This window comes from Wyeomyia smithii, chromosome 2 (assembly GCF_029784165.1).
Source record: "Wyeomyia smithii strain HCP4-BCI-WySm-NY-G18 chromosome 2, ASM2978416v1, whole genome shotgun sequence".
Classification (NCBI taxonomy): domain Eukaryota; kingdom Metazoa; phylum Arthropoda; class Insecta; order Diptera; family Culicidae; genus Wyeomyia; species Wyeomyia smithii.
Genome location: NC_073695.1, coordinates 60,866,558 through 60,888,807, shown reverse-complemented (window position 1 = coordinate 60,888,807; position 22,250 = coordinate 60,866,558). Strand labels below are relative to the sequence as shown.

Here is a 22,250-nt window from a genome sequence, read left to right as displayed (position 1 = left end):
ACTAGGCTTTCGATGTTGTGCAGCGGCACTGCCAATAGTTACTACCCACGAATGGTTTGCAAAAATTTATAAACTCACACCGACCGTTCGTTCGCAATGGAACCAAAACCTAAAATAATGCCAACACCGCCCCACCGCAAGCCGATCATTGCTGCACTGTTAATATTAGAATTTTCATTGATCTTTCTTTCCTGAAACAAAAACGAGCAATTCTGGAGGAGCAACGGCGCGTAGATAAGGAAAACGAGCTCAAGAACAAATACCCCTTTCCATCGTACGCGTCATCGTCATCGCTTCACTCATCCAGTTCCGGTCATTCATCGCCATCGCCATATGCTCAGCAGCAACATCAGCAACCACCAAGGCAGCAAACGCTAAGCCCACCGCCCGTTCCACCTTTGCCGAGCGATTATTTTCAATCGCCGCAGCAGTAGCAACAACAACAGCATCGTCATACGCATAATCACTAATCCACTTGCGCTTCCGAACCAAAGATCCCAACTGTTCTACAAAAAAAACAACTCCGTCCGCCTCCTGAGTAGAGCTTTACATAAGCCTAAACACACACACAAAACACTTACACGCTTTTACTAATCCAAAGCTTTGTTTGTATATTTCCCAACTGCGACTACTGTACTACTACCAATGCAGCTTCTACTGCAGCACGGCTGTTCTACAATGAAAGACGTCCACTGCAAAAAACGAAGATTGACGACATAAACCGCGGACCAGAGTACTTTGCCGAATAACCCGGAGACAATCACAGACAACATATCACTAGTTTAGATAACTAATCCTGTAGAATAGTACGTCAACTACTACCGACTGATTTTCATGCAAAATTATTGTTAGTATTCTACTATTCGAAACAATTGGCTGTGTGTGCGTGTGTCAATCTTTAATTTGAACGTTTGATTTTTATTCTTGTGTTCAAACTATAACTGTTGAAATATGTTGTTCTTCGTACTTGGTATACATAAAAAAAGCTGATCAAGAGATCCAATGGTGATATTTAGAATGGTGAGAAGCAAAAAATTACTACACCTTATTCACTATGACAATATTACGCACGAAGGTATATGTGTGATCACGATAATTTTGATTTCAGAATTGATCACAGCTTCATGAAGCAAGTTATTTGTTCTGTATTTTATTCGCGTTACAAATTAATACCAGTGTTACTTTCGTTTCAAAAAAAGTTTTGAATAATTTTGGGAGCCCTTACAAGTACCGTTCAGGAATTGTGCTCTGCTCTAGAATACTATCTTCTTCAAAACCAAATTCAAACCAAACCTTCATTTAGTTCAACATAATGCATACGAACGGAGCTACGAAGACTTCTCGTAATAAGCTCAATGATTGCCACCTAGATTAGATGTTGACAGCACCCTTTAAGAATTAAATGAAACTTGTTTTGTTTGCGTTACAAAACTATTATTTTTTTGAAAATTTATCTTGATTAACATTTTAAAAGATCTGAAGTGTTTCAACCTTTTTAATGAATCGATATACCTATCTATAAAAAGACAAGAGCTAGAGAAAAGTTGTCAATGAATGGATTTTAGGAAATTATCTGAATTTTCATTAAAAATACGAAAGTAGGGGAACTGCTCCATTATTTATCTCATTAAGCCGATATTCATGAAGAATGCACGGATTAAACAACAATTTTTCATGAAATCATTGAACAAATAAACAAAATACGCTTACGTGCTCTTGTAGAATCGTTCAGTATTGTATATTTAGTAAACTTAGCTAGATTTATCCTGAATTTTGTAAAACAAATCATTTTTCACAACGCTTCCATATCCATCTCAAAACTTGATTCACTGCTCAATTATTCATCTCACGACGCCCCCATATTCATCACACTGTTAATCATGAATGAATCACATTATCATGAATTAACGTAGCCGCAAACCGTCGTAGAAGGTTACCTAGATATCCGCTGTAGTTGTTTACGCGCAAAATTGGTAACCTAGGTAACCACTGCAGTGCTGTCGATTCATGTCAATCATGTCGGAATAATTCAACATTTTCAGTATGATTTTTTCGTATTAACAGAACTGATTTGGCAACTTTTGATTTTCTTCAATGCAGTGAAAACAGATGAAAATACATACATCATCTCATATATTTCTGGTAATTCGAGCTTGTTTTTGGAAATTTGAGGTGAACATTTCAAAGATCCGCTAAAGATGAAAAAAACTTTGGTTGACTGCTGAACGAGTCCAATGCGCGGATTTTGTTTTCTAATGTAGGTGATTGAATTAAATGAGTTTTCGAATGCAGATGCCCGACTATAATATCAAATTTAGAGCTTTTAAGTGAGTTACTGAGGATTCTACTTCATGCGAAATCTAAAGTGAACTAAGAAGAATCCATTCCATGGATCAGCAGATTGGTTTAGTTGGAAAATATGCGTTTTTTCCTGTGTTGTATAAAATGAATATTTGGGCTGAGATGAATGATGTAGCAGTTCCCTTAATAAATTTGATATCCTGTACCAAAAATAAGCTCCTGCAGTTCCTGGTTTATTCACCGTCTCCACGTTGCGTTATCCATCTGCAGTCCACCGAAGATGAAAAGCAACACCTGCCGCTCGAAGACCGCAAGGGCGCGTTTTTCCTCCACAAGTATAGCCTATGTCTCATGGCCGTAGCGAAATACTGGTCTGATCAGTGTCCTGTAGATGGTCAACTTGGCGCGGCAGCGAGTTCTACTCGATCAAAGCGTCCTCCGGAAACCAAAGTTAGCGAGATAAATTTCTCCTCTTGAACTTCCTTTCATGTACCTGCTTTGCCTTAGATACATCAATGACCAGTCAAATCCGTTTGGCTTTGGCCTTCAGTCTGATGTACGTACCCGCCATTTTCAAAAAGGTCCAAACCACGATGTCGACATCATTGGCGAAGCCAAACAGTTAAACCGACTTCTGGAATATCGTGCCACGTTATCGTTAATCCCCGCTCTTCTAATCACACCTGCCAGAGGAATATTGAAGAGTAGGCCCGAAAGACCATCCCCTTGCCTGAAACCTCTTCGAGTTTCGAAAAGGCTCGAGTGTGCCCTGGTACTCGAACCGTACATGTTACTCGATCCATCGTCTTTTCGACAAATCGTTAGTTTATCTGGAAATCCGTATTGATGCATAATCTGTCACAACTGATTGCAATCGATTGTGTCGTATGTTTATTTTAAATCGATGAATAGATGATGTGTAAGCACGTTATATTAGCGGGATTTCTGAAAAAACCTGCCGAACCGCGGACACCTAAACCGCGGACATCGAATCCCGCCAGGTAGTGCCTCAAGAGTTCGAAATTGATGATAGTCGACGGCAGAGTATTTGAGAAAGTTCCTTGTAGCGTTCATCAGAGTGATTACCCGATAACTTCAGCAATCCAGTTTGTTGCCTTTTTCGTAGTTCTTCTCCTCAAATCTTGGCAATGACTCAATGTACGGCTCTGGCCAGTGTTTCTTCACTGTATATCAACAGCCCTCTAGGAGTTGGTCTACTCCAGCAGGTTTGTAGTTTTTCAGCCGGCCAAATTAATGCTCCAGCTCCAGGAGATCAGGAACTGAAATGTCTTTTGCTCGTGCACCAAGATCATTTGCCATACCGTCTACAGCATCGCTGTTCAGATGTTTATCGAAGTTCTGCTTTCACCTTTCCACTACCTTACACTAATCTCAAATGAGGAGCTATTCAGCTTCTTTAAAACCTCCGAGTGTCGTTAGCTTGGTACAGCTCTTCCACCGCTACGCGACCTAGATCCTCTTATTGGCGCTTCTTCCTTCGGAGAACTGAGCTTTAGCTGTTCCATATTTGTCGTTCTACGTTCGTTCTCGTACGGTGTTGCAACATTCTCACGCGTACATTCGCCGTCAAACCAGCCGTTTCTATGATCCGGAGCACGTGTCCCCGACCATCTTTTAGAGTAGCTGCACTTCTATGGGTAGTGTTTACCTTCATCTGCTGGACGTATTCTTGTGCAGCCCTGGTATCCCGAAATTGCTTAATATTTGGTCGGCGGGTATAATACCCCGTCTAGAGTTTTGAGCATTTGCATACTGCTACTTAGAAGCAGCGATAGAAAAAAAAAATACTTCTAGTGATATTTGAATACATATTAACCAGGACTAAGATGCGTTGAAATTCTTATTAGTATCAGAGTAAATAAGTATCGGTGCCGAGCGGTGAAGGGCACTGGGTTTGTGATATTTCACAACTTACTAACCCGATCAAATCCCGATCAGGCAAAAATATCAGGATTATAACAAATCTTGATATTTTGTAACGAACTTCTTGTATCAACTTGTGTTCTAAACTTGGTCCTGTTAATAGTTAAAATATCAGAATTCCTATCAAAATTACTTAGTGATTATTACAAATTATAGCAAGTTTTGTAAGAATTTTGGCAAAAAAGATCAGAGTTAATTAGAATGCACAATTTTTTGTCAATTGAATAACAAATTTTGTTATAAATATGCTTTAAAAAACACACTTTTGAACATTCAAAGGTATGCTACCAAAATTTGAAAAAATCCTGTACTTTTCATCATTCTGGCATATCAAGAATACTACACGCTTTGTTATTTCTATCGAGTTCAGATGTATTTGTGATACCCGTTTGTTATAATCGTTTGATCGGGATGATTATAACGAACGGATAACACAAATATATCTAAACTGGATAGAAATAACAAAGACTATAATATTTTTGATATGCCACCAGAATGATAAAAGGTACAGAATAATGTCGAATTCTGTTATCATACAGTTCAATGTTCAAAACTGTGTATTATTAAAGTATATTTATAGCAAAATTTGTTATTCAATTAACAAAATATTGTACATTCTAACTAATTCTGATCTTTTTCTGCCAAAAACCTTACAAAACTATAATTTGTAATAATGAATAAGTAATTTTGATAAGTAATTTTGATATTTTAACTATTAACGAGACCAAGTTGAGAACACAAGTTGATACAAAACGTTCGTAACAAACTATCAGGATTAGTTATAATCCTGATATTTTCGGTTGATCGGGAAACCTTCACCTTTTTTTTGTTTTGCAACGCTTTATATGGAATATTTAAGTATACACTCACTTAGATTTCCAGTACTTTTAAGTATTATATACAATCACCTAGATTTTCAGTACTTGTAAGATCTACTACTAGCTTTTCCCAGCTTCGTTTGAACATTTCTTTCTCCATGAACTCATGAATTTCAGTTCGTGTAAATTTTACTACTAACTTGCCTTAACGCGAACTTACTGACTGACTGACTAACTGAGTAACTGACTGAGCATCGAACTCGTTCACTCGTTATGATTTTCGTCGTATCCTGATTCCTATGTTGATTATGTCAAATGTGACCAGTTGTTGCGAATTGTGGCAATGCTCCTATATGTATGTTGAGCGCCAAGCGAGGTAAATTATACTGCAAGGAATTTTTCGACAGAATTTAGTCACGTATTTTCTCCTACTACGTCATTTAATTTCGCTAAAATTGCTTGCTTGATGACCATCTCATCCGTGTTTGTTTCCCATCACCGACCCAACCTCTCCAATTGTCTATCTTCTTCTAAATGATGCCCATTTGACAATGTTAAGAAGAGTTTTAAGAAACTAAATTGTCTATCTGAAAAACGCAAGATCAAAGATATTTGAACTGTTTTTTTTATTGTAATTCGATGTTTCTAAAATAATTTCTTTTCAGTGTCGGATCTTAAATTCAAAGTTTCAATACTTTCAAATGAAAATTCAGACCATTCCCTGATTTTTTTTCTCCTTCGTTATTTTTTTTTATTCCGTTTGCAAACATTCTCAGCTGCTTATTCGTGACGTGACGACAGCATATAGTACTAAATTGATGCACGTTATACCACGGTGTATGTCTAAAATAGCCGTTTTGGAGCGGATATTTTTAAATTTGTCTATTAACAAACACCGTCCGTGATTTATTCTGCTAAATCCGTAATAAACAACAGTGGGGCGTGCTCCCAATACATGTGTCAGAGCAAAAAAAAAATTACAAGAATACGAGCGAAGTGATGTTATTTCCAAGCTTCCAAATATTGCAAAAATTTGTATGTTAAACATCATTTCTCAATTAACAATATTTCGAAAAAAAAGAAGGCCCAATAAGGACGGCTGATCATTGGTAAAAAGATGCTAAACATACATTTTTGACGTCGGTTTGCTATAAATCATGACGACTTAAGTAAAAAGCTAGATACAGTTTTGCAAACCAAGATGGCGACTATCGGTTCTCAAATACTAAAAAAAAATATTTGTACACTTTTTGAATCAGAATAAGATTATTTCCGAAAAAGGCTCAATGAATCTGAAAGAAGATCATATTTGATCATGGTGAATATGTATGTGAGTTTTTAATACAAAACCCGACTCCACTAAAGTCAAAGAAGTTCTCACAAGTCAAAATCGTGGATGCTCTTGTTCAGCTTTATGTTTTTTTAAGTAAATGACGTATTTTAAGATCAAAAATAACCCGAAAATTAATCATGTTTTGCGTGTGCCTAGAATTATGTTTTTCACATCGTCTTCCAGTTCAGATCAATTTCGAAGGACCATTTCTTACTAAAGTTTTCTCTTTGTTCACATGTATTTTTATATATTTTTACTGACCGTATCCTGCGCGTGTTGTCATCATCTGTTTTATTCTTTTGAACATCCTATATATACCAAAAATTATCCTAATCCGCAACTGCCCAAATTTATATACAACTACACACCCCGCTGCGTGCGTAAACAACAACCACAACAACAACATACTGAATCATCACTACCAACCATAGCTACAAGAAAACCGTAGTCTTCGATCCGAGCAAGAGCGAAACCTATCGTGCCCTGCAGGAGGGAGCTGGTGAGGGACTCCAGGAGGTTACCACGCCCATTCAGCCACGAACCTTTCAGCCGAACCGTTTAGTACCAGGAAAGGTAAATTTCTCTGTATAGCCCCCATCAACCGGAGTGGGCCCCCTACTAACCGCTCGAGATTTGTTATACTTTCAGAAACCGAACGCAAATCACCCAGCTCCCCAGCCAGAATACGCCCAACACTTCAACTCGATGGGAGAATCGTACGAGAAGATCCACCAGAGTGGATCTTTCAGACGTCTGATGTACCACGTACTGTCCGAAACCGACTACTAAAGCAAGTTTCAGCACCGTTAGCGTTGTTTTAGGTTAAGCCAAACCAGGAGAGGAACCAAAGTTCATTTACTTCTTTGAAACAAGAAAGCGCTTTTATGAACCAGCAGATCACTTGTTTGAAACTGTTTAGCCCACATGACGATGAGCAGTAGCTTTTGTATAGTTTAGTAGAGATATATTTTGAAGAGTCACACTCGAACTATTGTTGAGGAGAGAGCATTATCCTATTTTTATGTTTCAGACTTGCTCGTATCGATGATGTAAATAAACCTTTTCCACTTGTTGATCATTTGTATGCAATGATGACAAAATTAACAGTTTATCAACGAACCGGAAACGGATAACGAATGATTCAGTCAGTTTCATCAAGTAACCTATCTAAGATAATATCTATATTATTAAATGTTAACATCATATTTTTGTTAGAATATTTTCTGTTACTATTTACATTATTTAAAAAAAAAATCATTTTTTCTCAATAACTCAGCGATCAGTAAGTGCAATTAACGGAACAGTTTACTGTGATGACAGTTGTTTGAACGATGAGGAAATTGAGGTAGAGTCAATGTTCTAGTCAAAGCTATACTCTGAGGCGAATAAAGAAAAACCGTACCGAAAAAAATGATAACATCTCACACCAGAATGCACGTACAGGTTTCACTTTATTCAAGAGAGAGAGGCAAATAGCAAAACCACATATTACATCTAGCTATAATTGAAATTATTCTTCACTAGCTTCTGTTATATCAATTAACTTATTCGAAAGGTAGCACCGTTGAAAATAATCCGTGTGCCATTTAGCAATAATCTACCGGATGATACGGAGAAAATTTAGTTTGCTTATGAGCTGAGACGAAAAGATTGCTTAAAGTTAAAGTATGATGTAAAATCACTAAGGCTTTTGTGACAAGCAGAGCAGACGAATAAACCAGTTTATTGAAGGCACAATATGGTAGCTTGTTATTGGTACAATCCGTAAGCCCAAATAATGAACATATCATTGTGAGAAAAACACAGAAACACTACTTGAAAGAAACAGATTATGTATTCAGCGATGGTGTATTCATTAAACAAAACTTTTATGTGTGGCACACATTTTTAATCACTTTCAAGAAGACGGATCGTTTTTTAGTCTTTAAATTGTACTAGGTATACGACTACCTGTTCGCTTTATCAAGTATTTTTGTTAAATTCAGCAAAGCAATACTTTTTTCGCATGGCTATCGACTCATCTTTGCGCTTAATAGTATTCGTAATACTGTATTCGCCATTCGAGCACCAGCATCACACTCTATTTTACAGCTTACCGGTTGAGTAATGATAGGATACTACAACCTAACCCAGCTATCTTTACCAATAATACAACGAACGAACCTTCTTCATCCGGTCATACATAACGATAACAATCTTATGTAGTCTACGTGCATCTTCTCGGGGGGCTCTATGACATAGTATTTTTTTCTGGCCATATGTATTGATTAGGCTGGAGATTAGCTCCTGACCTTTTATATCTGATCTTCAGGATGGATACGCATGCTACTAGGTACTACAGTATAAATCATTTATTATCTGAAAACCAAAAAGGATCTATCTCGAAACCAAGTAAATGCAATAATAAATGATAAATTCTCTAAATGAAGGTTATTTATTCCTTTCAAAGCAAAAATAGCGTTAAGTTTATTCCAATTCGTTTTTGATGAAGTCTCGAAGTTTTCTTTTAATTATCTTACCAGTCAGCTTCAGGGCGCGCGGTCTCTTGCTATTCGAAGAAATCATCTCCATTAAATTCGGTCCATGGCTGCTGTTTGCCAGCCATGTCGTCTGCCGAAGCCCCGCAGGTCATCCAACACTTCATCGAGCCACCTTGCTCGCCTCGTTGCAGTCCGGTCCTAGAGAACTAGTTTCATCGGGCTGTCGTCCAACATCCTGACGACATGCCCACCCCACCGTATTCTCCCGATCGTCGCCGTTTGAACGATGAGTGGTTCCCCCAGTAGCTGATGCAATTCGTGGTTCATCCGCCTCCGCCATGATTCATCTTCTATCTGCGCTTCACCGCAGATAGTACGCAGCACCTTTTTTTCGAAAATCCAAGGAGGGCGAGTTAGTCCGTCACGAACACGCTCCAAGTTTCGTGGCCATAGATGATTACCAGTCTGATCAGTGTTCTGTAGATAACCACCTTGTCGGCAGCGAATTAAGTTCGAGCGGAGCGTCCTCCGGAGTCCAAAGTAGGCACGATTTCCTGCCATAAGGCGTCGACAAATTACTGGGAAGTTTCCTGTAATCCATCTTTAAGCCCACATACTTAATTCCATAAAGTTTTCACGGGAAAGTAAATACCGAACTACTAGAAAACATTCGCGAATACCGTTGTTCCGTGAATTTTTTACTTAGGTATCGAGAACCAAACGTTTTTACCGTTAAACTGTAACTTTGTGTACCGAAAAATCTGTATCTGGGAAATCTGTGAAACATCGAAACACCGAATCCAAACTCAGTGGAATAAGTACCGAATCCTGGTTTCTTAATATCATTTCGAGCGTTCAGCATATTTTGGCGAGTTTGGGTATTATTTCACGAGAATTTTGATAAAATTTTACCGATGAGCTAGTTGAAGGCGAGCTCGTAGCTTCAAGGTTACAGTGTCCGCTCGAACAAGGAAATAGGCATGAATTCGAATCTCAGTAGAATCAGGCTTTCCGGTGTCAGACGGACTTTCACGCATGGGTTTATTCTCAAGTTTCCCGATCCTCCTGTCTTGACACTTCTCTCACGCTAAATTCCAAAAAAAGAAAAGTTCTACGCAGTTGAATGAGACTGCACCGCAATTATATTTGCTGATATTTTGCAGGAGTAACTTACGATACGAGGCTCGGTGAAGAAGAGCATTAGCGCAGAGGGAAGAATAGAAATAGAAATATCCGTCTCTCACTACAGTGACCAAGTGACCTTCCTTTCCGTAACTGTCGTTAAAGATGTAGTGGTAAAGTCGGTCTCTGGAAAACAATGATTGTAACACTTTCCATTCCCAATCAACCGTAAGGACGTAGCCGGCTCCGTTACTGATATATACAAAGCGAAAGCTGCTGTATTGTTGTATATTCAAAGATGGTAATTTAAACCCAAATGAATCATTTTACAGTGGTTATTTTGTGCAACTTCAATAACTCCGATCCGTCACGGAGGAACAGCTATGCAATGTGCGTTTGTTCAAGCTCAAGCTCAAAATCTTAACGAGAAACTCGTTGAATTTGAGAGGATTCCAATTGCTGATACCACGGAATTTCTGTATTTTGATTTATTACTGGAATTTTGACCGTGATCTCAGCGGTCGAAATCTTCTCCGAGTTCTCAGCTATTGAAATATCTAAGTAAAACACACAAATCACTAGGGGGTCTTCCACAAATTACGTACGGTTTTAAGGGGGGGGAGGCGTATCGAAATTTCTAACGAATGCTTACGAAGGGGGAGAGGGGGATTAGAGAGTCTTAACATTGAAAAAAAAAATTCTAGCGTTTTTTTATTGGCTCAAATCATGCTAAAACTACCCCAGAACCAAAATCTACATCGTCCAAGTACTGACTTAAGCTCAAAATTTGTTTAAATCAACTTTTACCGAATAACTTTTATGCTCCAAAATCGCATTTTTCGTTTATTTTGGCGATGATCCTTTTTTTTATTTTGGGGCTTTGTAAACTATAAGTTTACTATGATCGATATCGTGTCGCTGCCTCAAGTTTCGACCGTTACAGCGTTTCTACAGCACGTGTTTACTCACAATTTCCCTTTGTTTAGTCGATCAGCCGTTCTCGTTGTATATGTTCTTTGGTTGAGTTTTTCTATACTTTTTAACCGGAGTTATATTTAAAAGTACTTAACCGTTATGTACTCGGCAGGGTACCCGGGTACCTTTTCAGACTTTATTGCTTTTAAAAACAAGGATAACCTCAACTCAGCCAGCTGAAACTTATGGAATGCTCCTAACTAGTGGAAATAAACCATTTCCTATCATCAGACTGTTTATAGCAGCAGCGGGGGTCGAAAGGCTTCGAATTTTTTTACCCCATAAGTACTCGGCTGTGTACCCGGGTACCCACAAAATGAAATGAGCCTTGCTTTTTCATTTCTTGACCGATTTTCGATCTTGGCCTGTCAAAAGATTGGAAAATCTATCTACTTTTAGAATCCGAGATCGACATGAACCTGTGACCACATCTGGTTTCTGTAAATCCGGATCTTTGGGAGCATGTTCCGGTGAGACAAATTATTACAATTGTCAATAAAACCGACCAATATTGGTATCAAAATTCATGAAATCACTCTAGGGGTTGATTTTCATTCATCTTGAGTCCATCTGATAGAATATCCGAAATGGCCATTTCGGAGCAGATTTCCGATCTTGGACATGGTCCCGAAGATCCGGATTTACGGGAGCCATATGGGGACCAATCGTTGTTTAGGTCCCGTATAATAAAAATAGACAAATTTTCCAATCTTTTGACGGGTCAAGATCGAAAATCGGTCAAGAATTGAACAAGTAAGAAGCATTTCATTTTGGTGGATACCCGGGTACCTTGCCAAGTACTTACGTGTGTTGAAATTGCCGAGTACATAACGGTTAAATATGAGTGACAAGGTGTACAGTGGCAACAGAGGCAGTAAAAGAAGAAGTACCAGAACAACCCGGAGTGAAATTGGTAACCAACACCCGCCTAACCGCCATGCGTTCGAAGGCGATTGGGAGTACATTAGTACCTCGGCGAAAAAATTAAAAACTCCTGATTTAAGCCGTGACCGCGATGTTGATAAGGATTTCGGCTACTGTTTCATACATTTTTTCACTGTATTTACTGCTCTTCCTGAATTAATGGTCAATCGCTTCCAAAACGATTTCTAGCGGTAAGACTTTAGTTGATATTGCGGCTGATGTAGCCGTTATTACCTTCAACAAAGGCTTGTCGGGTCTGTTTTCCGTTTACGATGCTTTTGGGTTGACCGAATATGTACAAGTTATGCGTGGGATCGGACGCCAACCACGTCAAAGTCGCGATGCTAAGCATGTCCGATATCGCAGAAGAGGCTAGGCGCAGCCTTACATCAGACAAAAAAGGAAGAAAAGGAAAATAAGGGCCAGGTAGGACAACTTTACGGCGCAGGGATAGCTGACTGAGAGTAAACAAAACATCAAGGGCTATATTATGGCGATTCTTAAGATTGATAGCATTTTGAAACTTAAAACGCGTTTTTCTCCAAACCATATTTTCAAAATCGGTTAGCAGTAGAACTGAAACAGTTTACATCCGATTGACTTGAAATTTTAACTGTAGCTTTTTCATTAGATTATCTAGTGCAGTCAGTGGGGCGTAGCGTGACCGGGTGACACCCGGAACGGAAAATTTAAGTGTCACTCCTTTCCCCCTGGGTGTCACCCCCACTAGGTGAAATCATTTTGTTATCAAAAATTGTGAGAGTTAGCACGATCGTTTTCATTTGCACTTAATCTACCCATTTTCGAAAAACTGGTTGAGATTATACTCTTAGGAGCAAATTTATGTAATTTTCAAGGGTTTCACCTCCACCTAACTGATAGTTGATCTCACGGATATCCTCATGGGTGTCACCCCCTTGAGGGTGCCACCCGGGGCGGACCGCCCCCGCCGCCCCCACCACGCTACGCCAGTAAGTGAAGTACGCACGATTTTAGCGATTGATTCACAACAACAAAAGATATAAACAATTAGTCGATTTTTTTTGTTGAAAAAAATCGTTGCCATTTTGCGATAATTCTAAAAATATAATCATTTGCACTTTACTAGCGACACTTATGTAGATAATGAAAAAATTTTAGTTTTGGTTATAGGAGTTGGGCACGACTTTTACTGCTCTCCGCGGAAGAACTTTGAAAAAGCGGTTCACGGCAAACGCTGCACAGCCGCCATTCTGTAAAAAATAGCAATTATTTTTTCTATTCTCCATATCGTGAACGTTAATCGTAAATATGTTGCTTAATCCAATAATATCTTATTTATATACCTTACATCTCAAATGTCCTTTAAAAAAAATCATGAAAAAAACCTTGTTCTTTTGAGCCTATGGTGGATATTACCCCTTAAGTAAACATTCACGTAGCTCAGCCAATGGTCAATTTGAGAACCATACCAAAACCTTTGTTAATCGCATGACACATGGAAGTCGACCTCTCTTTCCGGAAAAAAAATCGAAAAAAATTGTTTCTTTCTGGGGTCTAAGTAAAATCAATCTAACAACAGACTTGACTCTTGGTGGTCATTATTTTCTCTGCTGTTGGGGAACTTATGTATCACAAGTCCTTGGTAGAAATCTAAAGGATTAACTTATGTCGAATTCGTTGTAGCTACACCGCACCGTCGCGGCCTACACTTTGCAGCGTTAAAAAAAAAAACATTTTCAGTGTAGTTGCATTGGTATGCGTAATAATAGAGTCAATTTGTTTTTTAGTCATTATCGCCATCGTAATTTTGTCTCGTTTCCATTTCATATTTCCATCTCGCAAATGTGCTGAAAAAAATTTATCTGACACTTTACCATGTGGAACAAAAACCAGAACAAACCAGTTTTGACACATACGTGTGAATGTGTTGGTAACTCCCTATAGTACACGCTGCTTCTTTCGGGTGCAGTCCGGAACAGAAAAAGTGTAATCAGAGACAGAAAAAGTGTAGCCCGGAAAGTGAAAAACAAAAAAATTTACGGGGTGAAAAGTGTAGTCCGAGTGTAGCTACACCGCGAAAACGAATTCGACATTAGCTTTTGCAATCGAACTTCCAAATTTCACTTCTTTTTACACTGGGGTCGCTGTTACGCGGGTTGTTTTTATGCGTTTTTATAAACGGGATATTTTAACAATAACGCGGATTATTTTCACTCGATTCGGAAGATCATCTGTACGCGGTATCAAATAAGTTTAGTATAAGTATATCCAATTAGATCTTTTAAATGCGGTACAACCAACCGCGTAAAAAGCGACCCTAGTGTACTAATAAAAAAAAAATTTTTTAATCTTTTTGACGTCCACCAAAATGCAAAGAATTGTGCTTTTATGATGCTATTATACTGCCTATAATCGCATATTAGTCCCATCTGGAAAATCATCAAGTTGAGAAAACAGCGCTTGAAGATATTTTTCTTGTTTTGGATATTTCTCCTGTTTGGGGTGGGTTATTTTAATTTTTTCGTCATGATGTAATGAAATGGACCTCAACCATAACTTCTTTATTGAAGAATTGCCTTTGTCGTGAAAATTACAATGAAAAATAAGGAAGAGACTAATATGCGATTATTTGGGCCATCGAGTAGCAAAATAATCGCATACCAGGGTCACTTTCAATCAGTCGGTGTACTACTCCATATTTTTCTCAAGAATTTTGAATATGGGCAGACGTTTATGGTCGCAGACAGCGTCTAAATATTTTGCATGAAGAATGGCGGAAGCATCCACCCATTACTTACCCCGACTTTAGGGTCGTCGTTGAAAAAGCAAAATATAAGGTTGAAGTCTTGGATATACTACTGAATAATATCCTTTCTTATAACTTCAGTGTTTCGCAATACTTGCTGAATAATATTATTCCGCATTAGCCCGTGCATTTAGCATATTGGAGAAGTGGTATTAAGGAAAGGAAGTTTCCAATTTCATTACAACATGACATGACTTGACGGAAGACGACGGTGATGAAAAGAGGTACAAGCTGTTTTTAGCTTAGCAACTAAAAACTTCTGAGTTCTAACAATTTCAACTTGAATAATTATTTTAAGTGAGCAGATCATCCACAGGAAATTAACCTCTTGCAGAAAGCAGCATTGCTCAAGGCTATTATACCTCTGATTGACGAATAACCTTTAGGGAACGAACTTTCAGAAAAAGTTGCTGTTTCAGTGTCTACTTAAAATTATCTTTTGTGTGGAACTTATTTGAAATAACCTAACAATTATTCATTATTTGATGATTTTTTAACAGTAAAAAGCTTGAAAAACAACACCAAGTATTTATTATATGGATTGTAAAAAAAATATGGCCATACTCAGGGAAAACATTTGGTGGGACTGATATGCGATTATTTTCAAGATGGGACAATTGAGCGGGGGCCTAGTGTGGTTGGTAACGTCTCCGCCAACCACGCTCGACGCCTGGGTTCGAATCCCACCGCCGACATAGGTGTCGATGGTTGTGAGGTGGCGTGATCCACTCACAACCAACCCAACTGGTCTAGATTCAATCCTAGCCGACACCGGGAGATTTTCTGAGGCGAAAAATCTCTGGGATCACGCCTTCCATCGCATGAGGAAGTAAAGCCGTTGGCGCCGATCCGTTGATAAACGGGTCGTGAGTTAGGGTCCTGGGTGTGGAGTCGCCTCCCTGGGCGTCGGTGATTGGCCACAACAGTGGCGGAACTAGACCGACGGAAAATAAGCGAGAATAAAAAAAAAAAAAAAAGATGGGACAAATTGACCTCACATTTTTTTCTGACTTTTTTCAAATAAAACATACTTTTTTGTTTCTTTAATCAATAGTAGAGCAAGAAATAGATGGAATCTGATACTTAACTCAAAAACGATGAAAATCCATATGGGACTGGTATGCGATTATAGGCAGTATACTACAGGAAAATGTGGAGCCTTGTTTTGAAATTCGACTAATTAGAGCTGAAAATAAGGCCAAATACTATCATATATGGGTATTTCGGGAACCAGAATGATACCCAATAACGAGAAATGAATTCCAGATGCCATTTTGAAATTCAAAATCGGTTTTCTGAAAACAACCTAAAATGGCCAAACACCAGTTGAGTACTTCCGGAACTCTCTGGATATAAGAAATAAATATTTCATTAGTGTTGAATAAAAGCTGTAGACTATGTGGACTAACATTTTGATACAAGATAATCTACCGTAATCTTAGCGTCTATCATTCAATGAATTATTGAAAAGGGGAAGTTTGCTTCGAACTAACCACTCATTAATAGAGTTCTATCGTTTGCTCTTGTGAAGGTGAAGATGTGCTCTACCAACAACTGTATTTCAGTAACCACCAGATCGATACTGCCCTTCCATACAAAAATACTTGCGAAACAAAGTTTGTAGAAAATGTAGTGTATACTATGCATCCAAAGTTATGCTGCTTGATCACAATAAAATTCACAAGGCAAGACAAACCAAGGGAACAACGTTGAAAATGCGTCGAGGAGATCGGAAGAAAGCGATCGTCAGACACGAACAGGAGTTTTCAATTGTTGAGAATCAGGAAGCAATCTGGACTTATAAAGACTCCAGTGGACAATTCGTTTCCGGTTGTTTGATAGGGGGGGTAGGTAATGGCTTTGCGTTTTGTTACATAGAGAGAATCAAAAACTGGCTTTTTTGCGTTACGTAATTCATGGAGGTCGCCTCGTTTAGTTTTAATTTCACCATGAAGTAACTCTTTTAAATAATTTCCATTGGTTATGAAAACCTTAGTTTTCTCTCAATCATGCGCATTTATATGAATATTTTTACCAGTGAACGCTACACCTCATCCCACCGTGTCAGTCACACACATGCGCACGGTCATTCATTATATGACTGTACCTTTTCTTGTTTCACTTTGCATTAAAACGATTGAAACCTATCAACGAATACACATAAACACAGTTTTCATTTCTGAGGTAGGTGGCAGGATATGACAACCGTATGTATCGGTTCCTGACGTTCGGAATAGGGATGGGAAATATCGACTAAAAAGGCTATCGATAATTATCGATAAATTCCCTAATGCCATCGATAACTATCGATAATTATCGATAGTTTGACAACTAGAACCTGATGAAGAAAAACAACAAAATGTTGCTCTTGTTGTGGACAGGAACAATATTTAAAAGTTTATTCGCGCACATAATTCGCACTTAGGCGAAATCTTGTCGTTGTCCGTATAAGGTAGAGTGAGCGAAAATGAGTATCCCTCAATTTTCTAACAATTTTAAAGAGGATTTCATGTGAAAGCAAACAATCATCGAATTCTCTTTAGACAAAGTCTAGGTCAATATATTTTTTCAGTTCTGGCATCATTGTGGAGTATAAATGCCAATGCGAGGAAAATATCAATAACTATCGATAACGCGGAAAGCTCAACGATTCTATCGATAGCCGGCAACTATCGATACTATCGATAATTATCGATAGGTTTCCCACCCCTAGTTCGGAACAGAAGAGTAATGATTAAAACAGTAAACAGTTACCCCAAAAGTGAAAAAACTTGAAGTTAATTGTGTGCGTGTTTTTGCGAAGTGTGTATTGAGTTGCATGACGAAGAAAATCAATCCGAATTGATAATGGTAGAAAAACTAGATCAATTAATCATAAAAAGCGAACCATTTTATGCGATTGACGATACCGATCTCTTGAATGGTATCGCCGGTTTGCATCAAGATGCAGATTTGAGAATACTCTGTCTTACGCGATTAGGAATCTGCGAGGAAACGATGACACTATTGGAAGGTAACTATAGATCAATAAAATCTAGCCACAATCGAAACAATTGCAAGAATATAATTTTTCTAGCTCACAAAATTGACATCGAATGTTTGAAAAAGATGCGCTTCGAAGACTTTGATGCTCTGTTCGAAGGTCGGCCCCTGGGGCCAAAAATTCTTTTTCGAGAAGCCCTCATAGCTTGGCGAACCGAAATTGGGCTGCCCATGAGGAGTCTCCGAGTGATCTCTAACCGAAAGCGAGCGGTCGAACAGGAACAGGTTCCTCTTCCTCGCTCTATTCGACCAGTAAACAGCAACATTAACAACGATGCTACCAGCACTACTATAGCAATGGAAGCACCTAAACCAAAAACTGTTCCTAAAATTCAGTATAATTTATTTCCATGGCCAATGACGCCGGAGGTCTTAAAGGATATACTGTCCAGCTGTGTAATGGGGCGGCTTATTCTGCAATCAGGCGAGCTTGGCAGTTTAGAGAAGGCCTACCAAAGTCAGCTAACTGCAATCGTGATCGATTACCACATGGAGTTTGACCTCAAGATTACTGCTTTGCAGCTTGAAAACTACGCACGATGCATCACAATGCTCTTCCCGCATGAGAATCAGGTAATAAATGGTGACTTCTGGTATCTTTAGCGCAAAATTGAATTCGACACTTCTTGTTTCGTTCCAGAATACATATCACATTCCGCGGGGGCCAACCAGGCGGAATCCAGGAGGTTCTCTCTACTCAAGATTTATCAACCAAAAAATCAGTAAAAAAGCACTGGCCATAGGCAGTGGTTTAGCACCTGCTTTTCAAAATTAGATATCTTCGCTAAACGTTGTGGTGTGCTAGTGAATATTTAAATGGTAGGATTTTTGTATTTATGTTGAAATGTGATTATTATTACAATTTTGGTTGTTTACTCTACTCTGGCAAACAAAAACCGGTAGTATTACAATAAAACAAGAGACTTGTATAACTTAATTAAATACCCGAAAGAGAACTTTTTTTTATATTTTTTTTGAGTAAAATTTTTGAAAAACATCTGATTGTTAAACATTGTTAAAAAAAATACATACACATAGTTGAACTAAATTAGGAACGTTCAAAAAGTTCACTGAGCCAAGCCTCCGGTTATGTACATAACGAACTTCATAAATAGATTATCAGTGTTCAATACATTTTCATTTGACGCCTCTCTGAATAAAAATTTTTGCCACTTCTAGAAATGTGGAAGCGAACTAGACGTTTGTTCGAATTGAGTTATGAGCCACCTCAGCACAATATTTTACATATTTCTTTGTTTGCAAAATTTAGCCCAACGAGTATTGCCATTCTCGAAACTAATCATTTCAATGCATAACTGTTGTCTTAAAATTACAAATTTTAAACTCCGGTTTCCGACAAGGCGCTAGATTGAACAGTTGGCTATGTGTAAGTCGCATGCTTGTATAGCTTAAACTCGTGTGCGAGTGCGAGGGCCACATTCGCAATCTCGGTTATCACTTCAGTGTCTTTTCACCAGTAACTAAACGAAAGTGCAAGTTCTGCATCTGATCGGAATTTCATTACTAATCACGACTAAAAACATAACCGTTCAGTTACTAACTGACCATTGTGATTGTGTGTACGATTAACAATTACCCCCAGTGAAGAAACATGTCAATAACAAGTTTGACAGCAACTGGCAGATTGTTGGCTAGAGCGCTTACTGCTAAGCCCAACAGATTGATTCCGACAGGATGTCGTTCCATGTCCCACTATCCAATCGATGAAACCATATTCGGATTGACCGAGGAACAACAGCAGGTAGAATGAAATATTCAAACATTTAGGTATTTGAAAATTAATTTCGACTAACTCAAATCGATACAGTTACGTCAGACTGTGTTCAATTTTGCGCAGAAAGAACTGGCTCCGTTCGCGCAAGAGATCGATAAGCAGAATGAGTTCAAGTGAGTTTTGGAATGTATTTATATCTAAGATAACCGTAAAGTTATATCGTTTCATCTTCCGTAGGGATCTACGTAATTTTTGGAAGAAAATGGGTAGTTTGGGTTTATTAGGCCCCACTGTCAAACCGGAATACGGCGGACTCGGGGGAACCTATTTGGATCATTGCATTATGGTTGAGGAATTGTCGCGAGCATCCGGCTCAATTGCTTTATCATATGGTGCGCACTCCAACCTTTGCGTTAACCAAATACATAGGAATGGAACGGAAGAGCAGAAGCAGACTTATTTGCCAAAGCTAATTAGCGGCGAGCATATTGGAGCACTAGCGATGTCCGAACCGGGCTCCGGTAGTGATGTAGTGTCCATGAAAACCAAAGCCGAGAAAAAGGGTGATTACTATGTTCTGAATGGCAATAAGTTCTGGATTACTAATGGACCGGATGCGGATACGTATATCATCTATGCCAAAACCGATTTGAGTTCAAAAGCTCAACATGGTATCACAGCTTTTATTGTTGAGCGCAACACCCCTGGATTTTCGCAAGGGCCCAAGCTGGATAAGTTAGGTATTCGAGGTAGTGGCACGTGTGAATTGATTTTCGAAGACGCCAAGGTTCCAGAGAAAAACGTATTGGGCCAAACAAACAAAGGTGTGTACGTGTTGATGTCCGGCTTAGATTACGAACGACTCGTATTGGCTGCTGGACCGGTTGGATTGATGCAAGCAGCCTGTGATGTTGCATTCGAGTATGCACACAGTCGCAAACAATTTAACAAGAGAATTGGTGAATTTCAGCTAATTCAGGGTAAAATGGCCGATATGTACACAACTATGAACGCTTGTCGGGCGTATCTTTACTCGGTGGCTCGATCCTGCGATGCTGGAAAAGCTAACCCGAAAGATTGCGCCGGAGTTATACTGTACTGTGCCGAAAAAGCCACTCAGATAGCACTTGATGCTATTCAAATTCTGGGTGGAAACGGATACATCAATGATTACCCAGCAGGTAGAATTATGCGTGATGCTAAGTTATACGAGATCGGAGCTGGGACTTCGGAAATTCGCCGTATGATCATTGGACGTGCTCTTAACAGTGAATATAAGTAAGAGGTAAATTGGCCCAAGGGCTAGCACAAACAGATACAGGTAACGGTTAGCTTAAAAAGTAAACTCAGAAAAATCTACGAAACGTAGACCGCAACAAATGTGCATTTATAAATTCCGTACAGGAATTCAGTAACTTAAAACGCTTCAAATGAATAAAAAAAGATTTATGCTATTCCAACATTGAACTTGTTTTCTCCTGCTAACTACTTGCAATTTATGCGAGTTAAATTTATTAGATTGAAGTTGGCCTGTAAACAATGAGATACATATTAAAATAGTAATCTTGAGGCCATGAGAGATCCTCTTTTTATTACCACAGTCATTTAATGTTTATTAGCCAAGTGACCCGTAGACGTTTTAACTCCACGGTTAAGATAACCGACATTCTCAATTGTTATATAGGTATAAATGTATGAGTTCGATCTGATTTGAAGTAATGTTTGACAAACTTTAAAGTTATAATTAACATGACAACATACCTGAACTGCCGCGGATTGGCCACATTAAGGCGTACTTGTGTAAATAATACAACGCTGTATGATTCACAATATTTAAAACTTGCATTTTATAACATCAAAAACAAAACAAAGTACACTAGCAAAGCAAGCAACCGATCTTACAACATAAAGATTTGTACATTTTTCTACAATTTAATCCACTAGTACAAAAAAACTGCAAAAGACCAGTGGTAGTGATCTGTCGTATCCGTAACTGAAAAATCGTCAAGGAAAAACTTTATTTCTTTTTTCAGGGGTGCTAAAAAGCAGGGATGGGCGAACGTCGTGCCTATGAACCGGTTCATAGAAAAAGGAAAACGATACAATTAGGAAAATCTGAGTTTTCCTAGAGATGTTCATAGCGAATTTCTTCATTCCACCAGCTCACCTCGTTTTGACCTGGAAGCGCACTAACTGCTGTGTGTGTTTTAATTTGAAAAAATACCTGCTTTTTCTTATCCTAATCGATAACCGACCTGTCAGTAGGCATTACGTTATTTGTCTAAGATCTCTACGAGTTTTCTTTGATTTTAAAACCGAACAATTATATTTGTTTTAAATTTTCACTAACTGGCAAGTAGTGCACAGAGTGACATTGCTGTTGCAGGCTTTTGGGGAATATAACCCTGATAGTAAGCAAAGTGACATTTCCGCTGCTGGCTTGTGGAAAATATAACCACATACAGTCGCCGTTCGATAACTGTCAACTAACAAGTCTTTTAACTGCAACGCTTTTTAACTGCAAGACCGATAACTGCAACAACTTTGCAGTTATCGGACCGCAATCCGTCAAATTTGAAGTCAAAGTCATATTTGACATTGAAGTGACAAATCCCGCGGGGGGATTCTAAATGCATTCGAAAATAAAAATTGTTGAATCTCTAGAAACATTTCAAAAGGACTTTTCATTTTTCTCGATTTTTTTCGATGCCGTTTACTTGTTGTCTCTTCATTTTAGATGGGAGATTATAGATCACCACTATTAATCAATGAAGCCAAATCGTCATGT

The 22,250-nt window shown here is 38.6% G+C and overlaps 4 protein-coding genes across 17 annotated transcripts in view; 3 read left to right on the top strand and 1 right to left on the bottom strand.

Moving 5' to 3' along the window:
- Positions 1 to 8,135, top strand: part of LOC129723796 (PDZ and LIM domain protein 3) — an 84,592-nt gene extending 76,457 nt beyond the window's left edge. For 9 of the 13 annotated variants that reach the window (XM_055678219.1, XM_055678220.1, XM_055678229.1 and 6 more), the window contains 2 exons: positions 6,828 to 6,969; positions 7,045 to 8,135. In XM_055678219.1, the coding sequence (XP_055534194.1) occupies positions 6,828 to 6,969; positions 7,045 to 7,185 (283 nt within the window). In that variant the 3' untranslated portion in view covers positions 7,186 to 8,135. The other 4 variants (XR_008727818.1, XR_008727817.1, XM_055678226.1 and 1 more) reach the window with 4 other exon arrangements.
- The window catches only part of LOC129723798 (peroxisomal targeting signal 2 receptor), a 216,508-nt gene extending 195,055 nt beyond the window's left edge, over positions 1 to 21,453 (bottom strand). Inside the window, exon 1 of one of the 2 annotated variants that reach the window (XM_055678231.1) lies at positions 21,224 to 21,453. In XM_055678231.1, coding sequence (XP_055534206.1) covers positions 21,224 to 21,308 — 85 coding nt within the window. In that variant the 5' untranslated portion in view covers positions 21,309 to 21,453. The remainder of the gene's footprint in view (positions 1 to 21,223) is intronic. The other variant, XM_055678236.1, reaches the window with a different exon arrangement.
- LOC129723800 (uncharacterized) lies at positions 17,403 to 18,737 on the top strand. Its single transcript, XM_055678241.1, has 3 exons — positions 17,403 to 17,698; positions 17,762 to 18,300; positions 18,368 to 18,737. The coding sequence occupies exons 1-3, from the start codon at positions 17,533 to 17,535 to the stop codon at positions 18,500 to 18,502; spliced, it is 840 nt and encodes a 279-aa protein (XP_055534216.1). The 5' UTR covers positions 17,403 to 17,532; the 3' UTR covers positions 18,503 to 18,737.
- Positions 19,132 to 20,922, top strand: LOC129723795 (isovaleryl-CoA dehydrogenase, mitochondrial). The gene is made up of 3 exons (XM_055678217.1): positions 19,132 to 19,489; positions 19,556 to 19,635; positions 19,700 to 20,922. Exons 1-3 carry the CDS (start codon positions 19,340 to 19,342, stop codon positions 20,742 to 20,744), a joined length of 1,275 nt encoding a protein of 424 aa, XP_055534192.1. The 5' UTR covers positions 19,132 to 19,339; the 3' UTR covers positions 20,745 to 20,922.
- Positions 21,454 to 22,250: the final 797 nt, after the last annotated feature.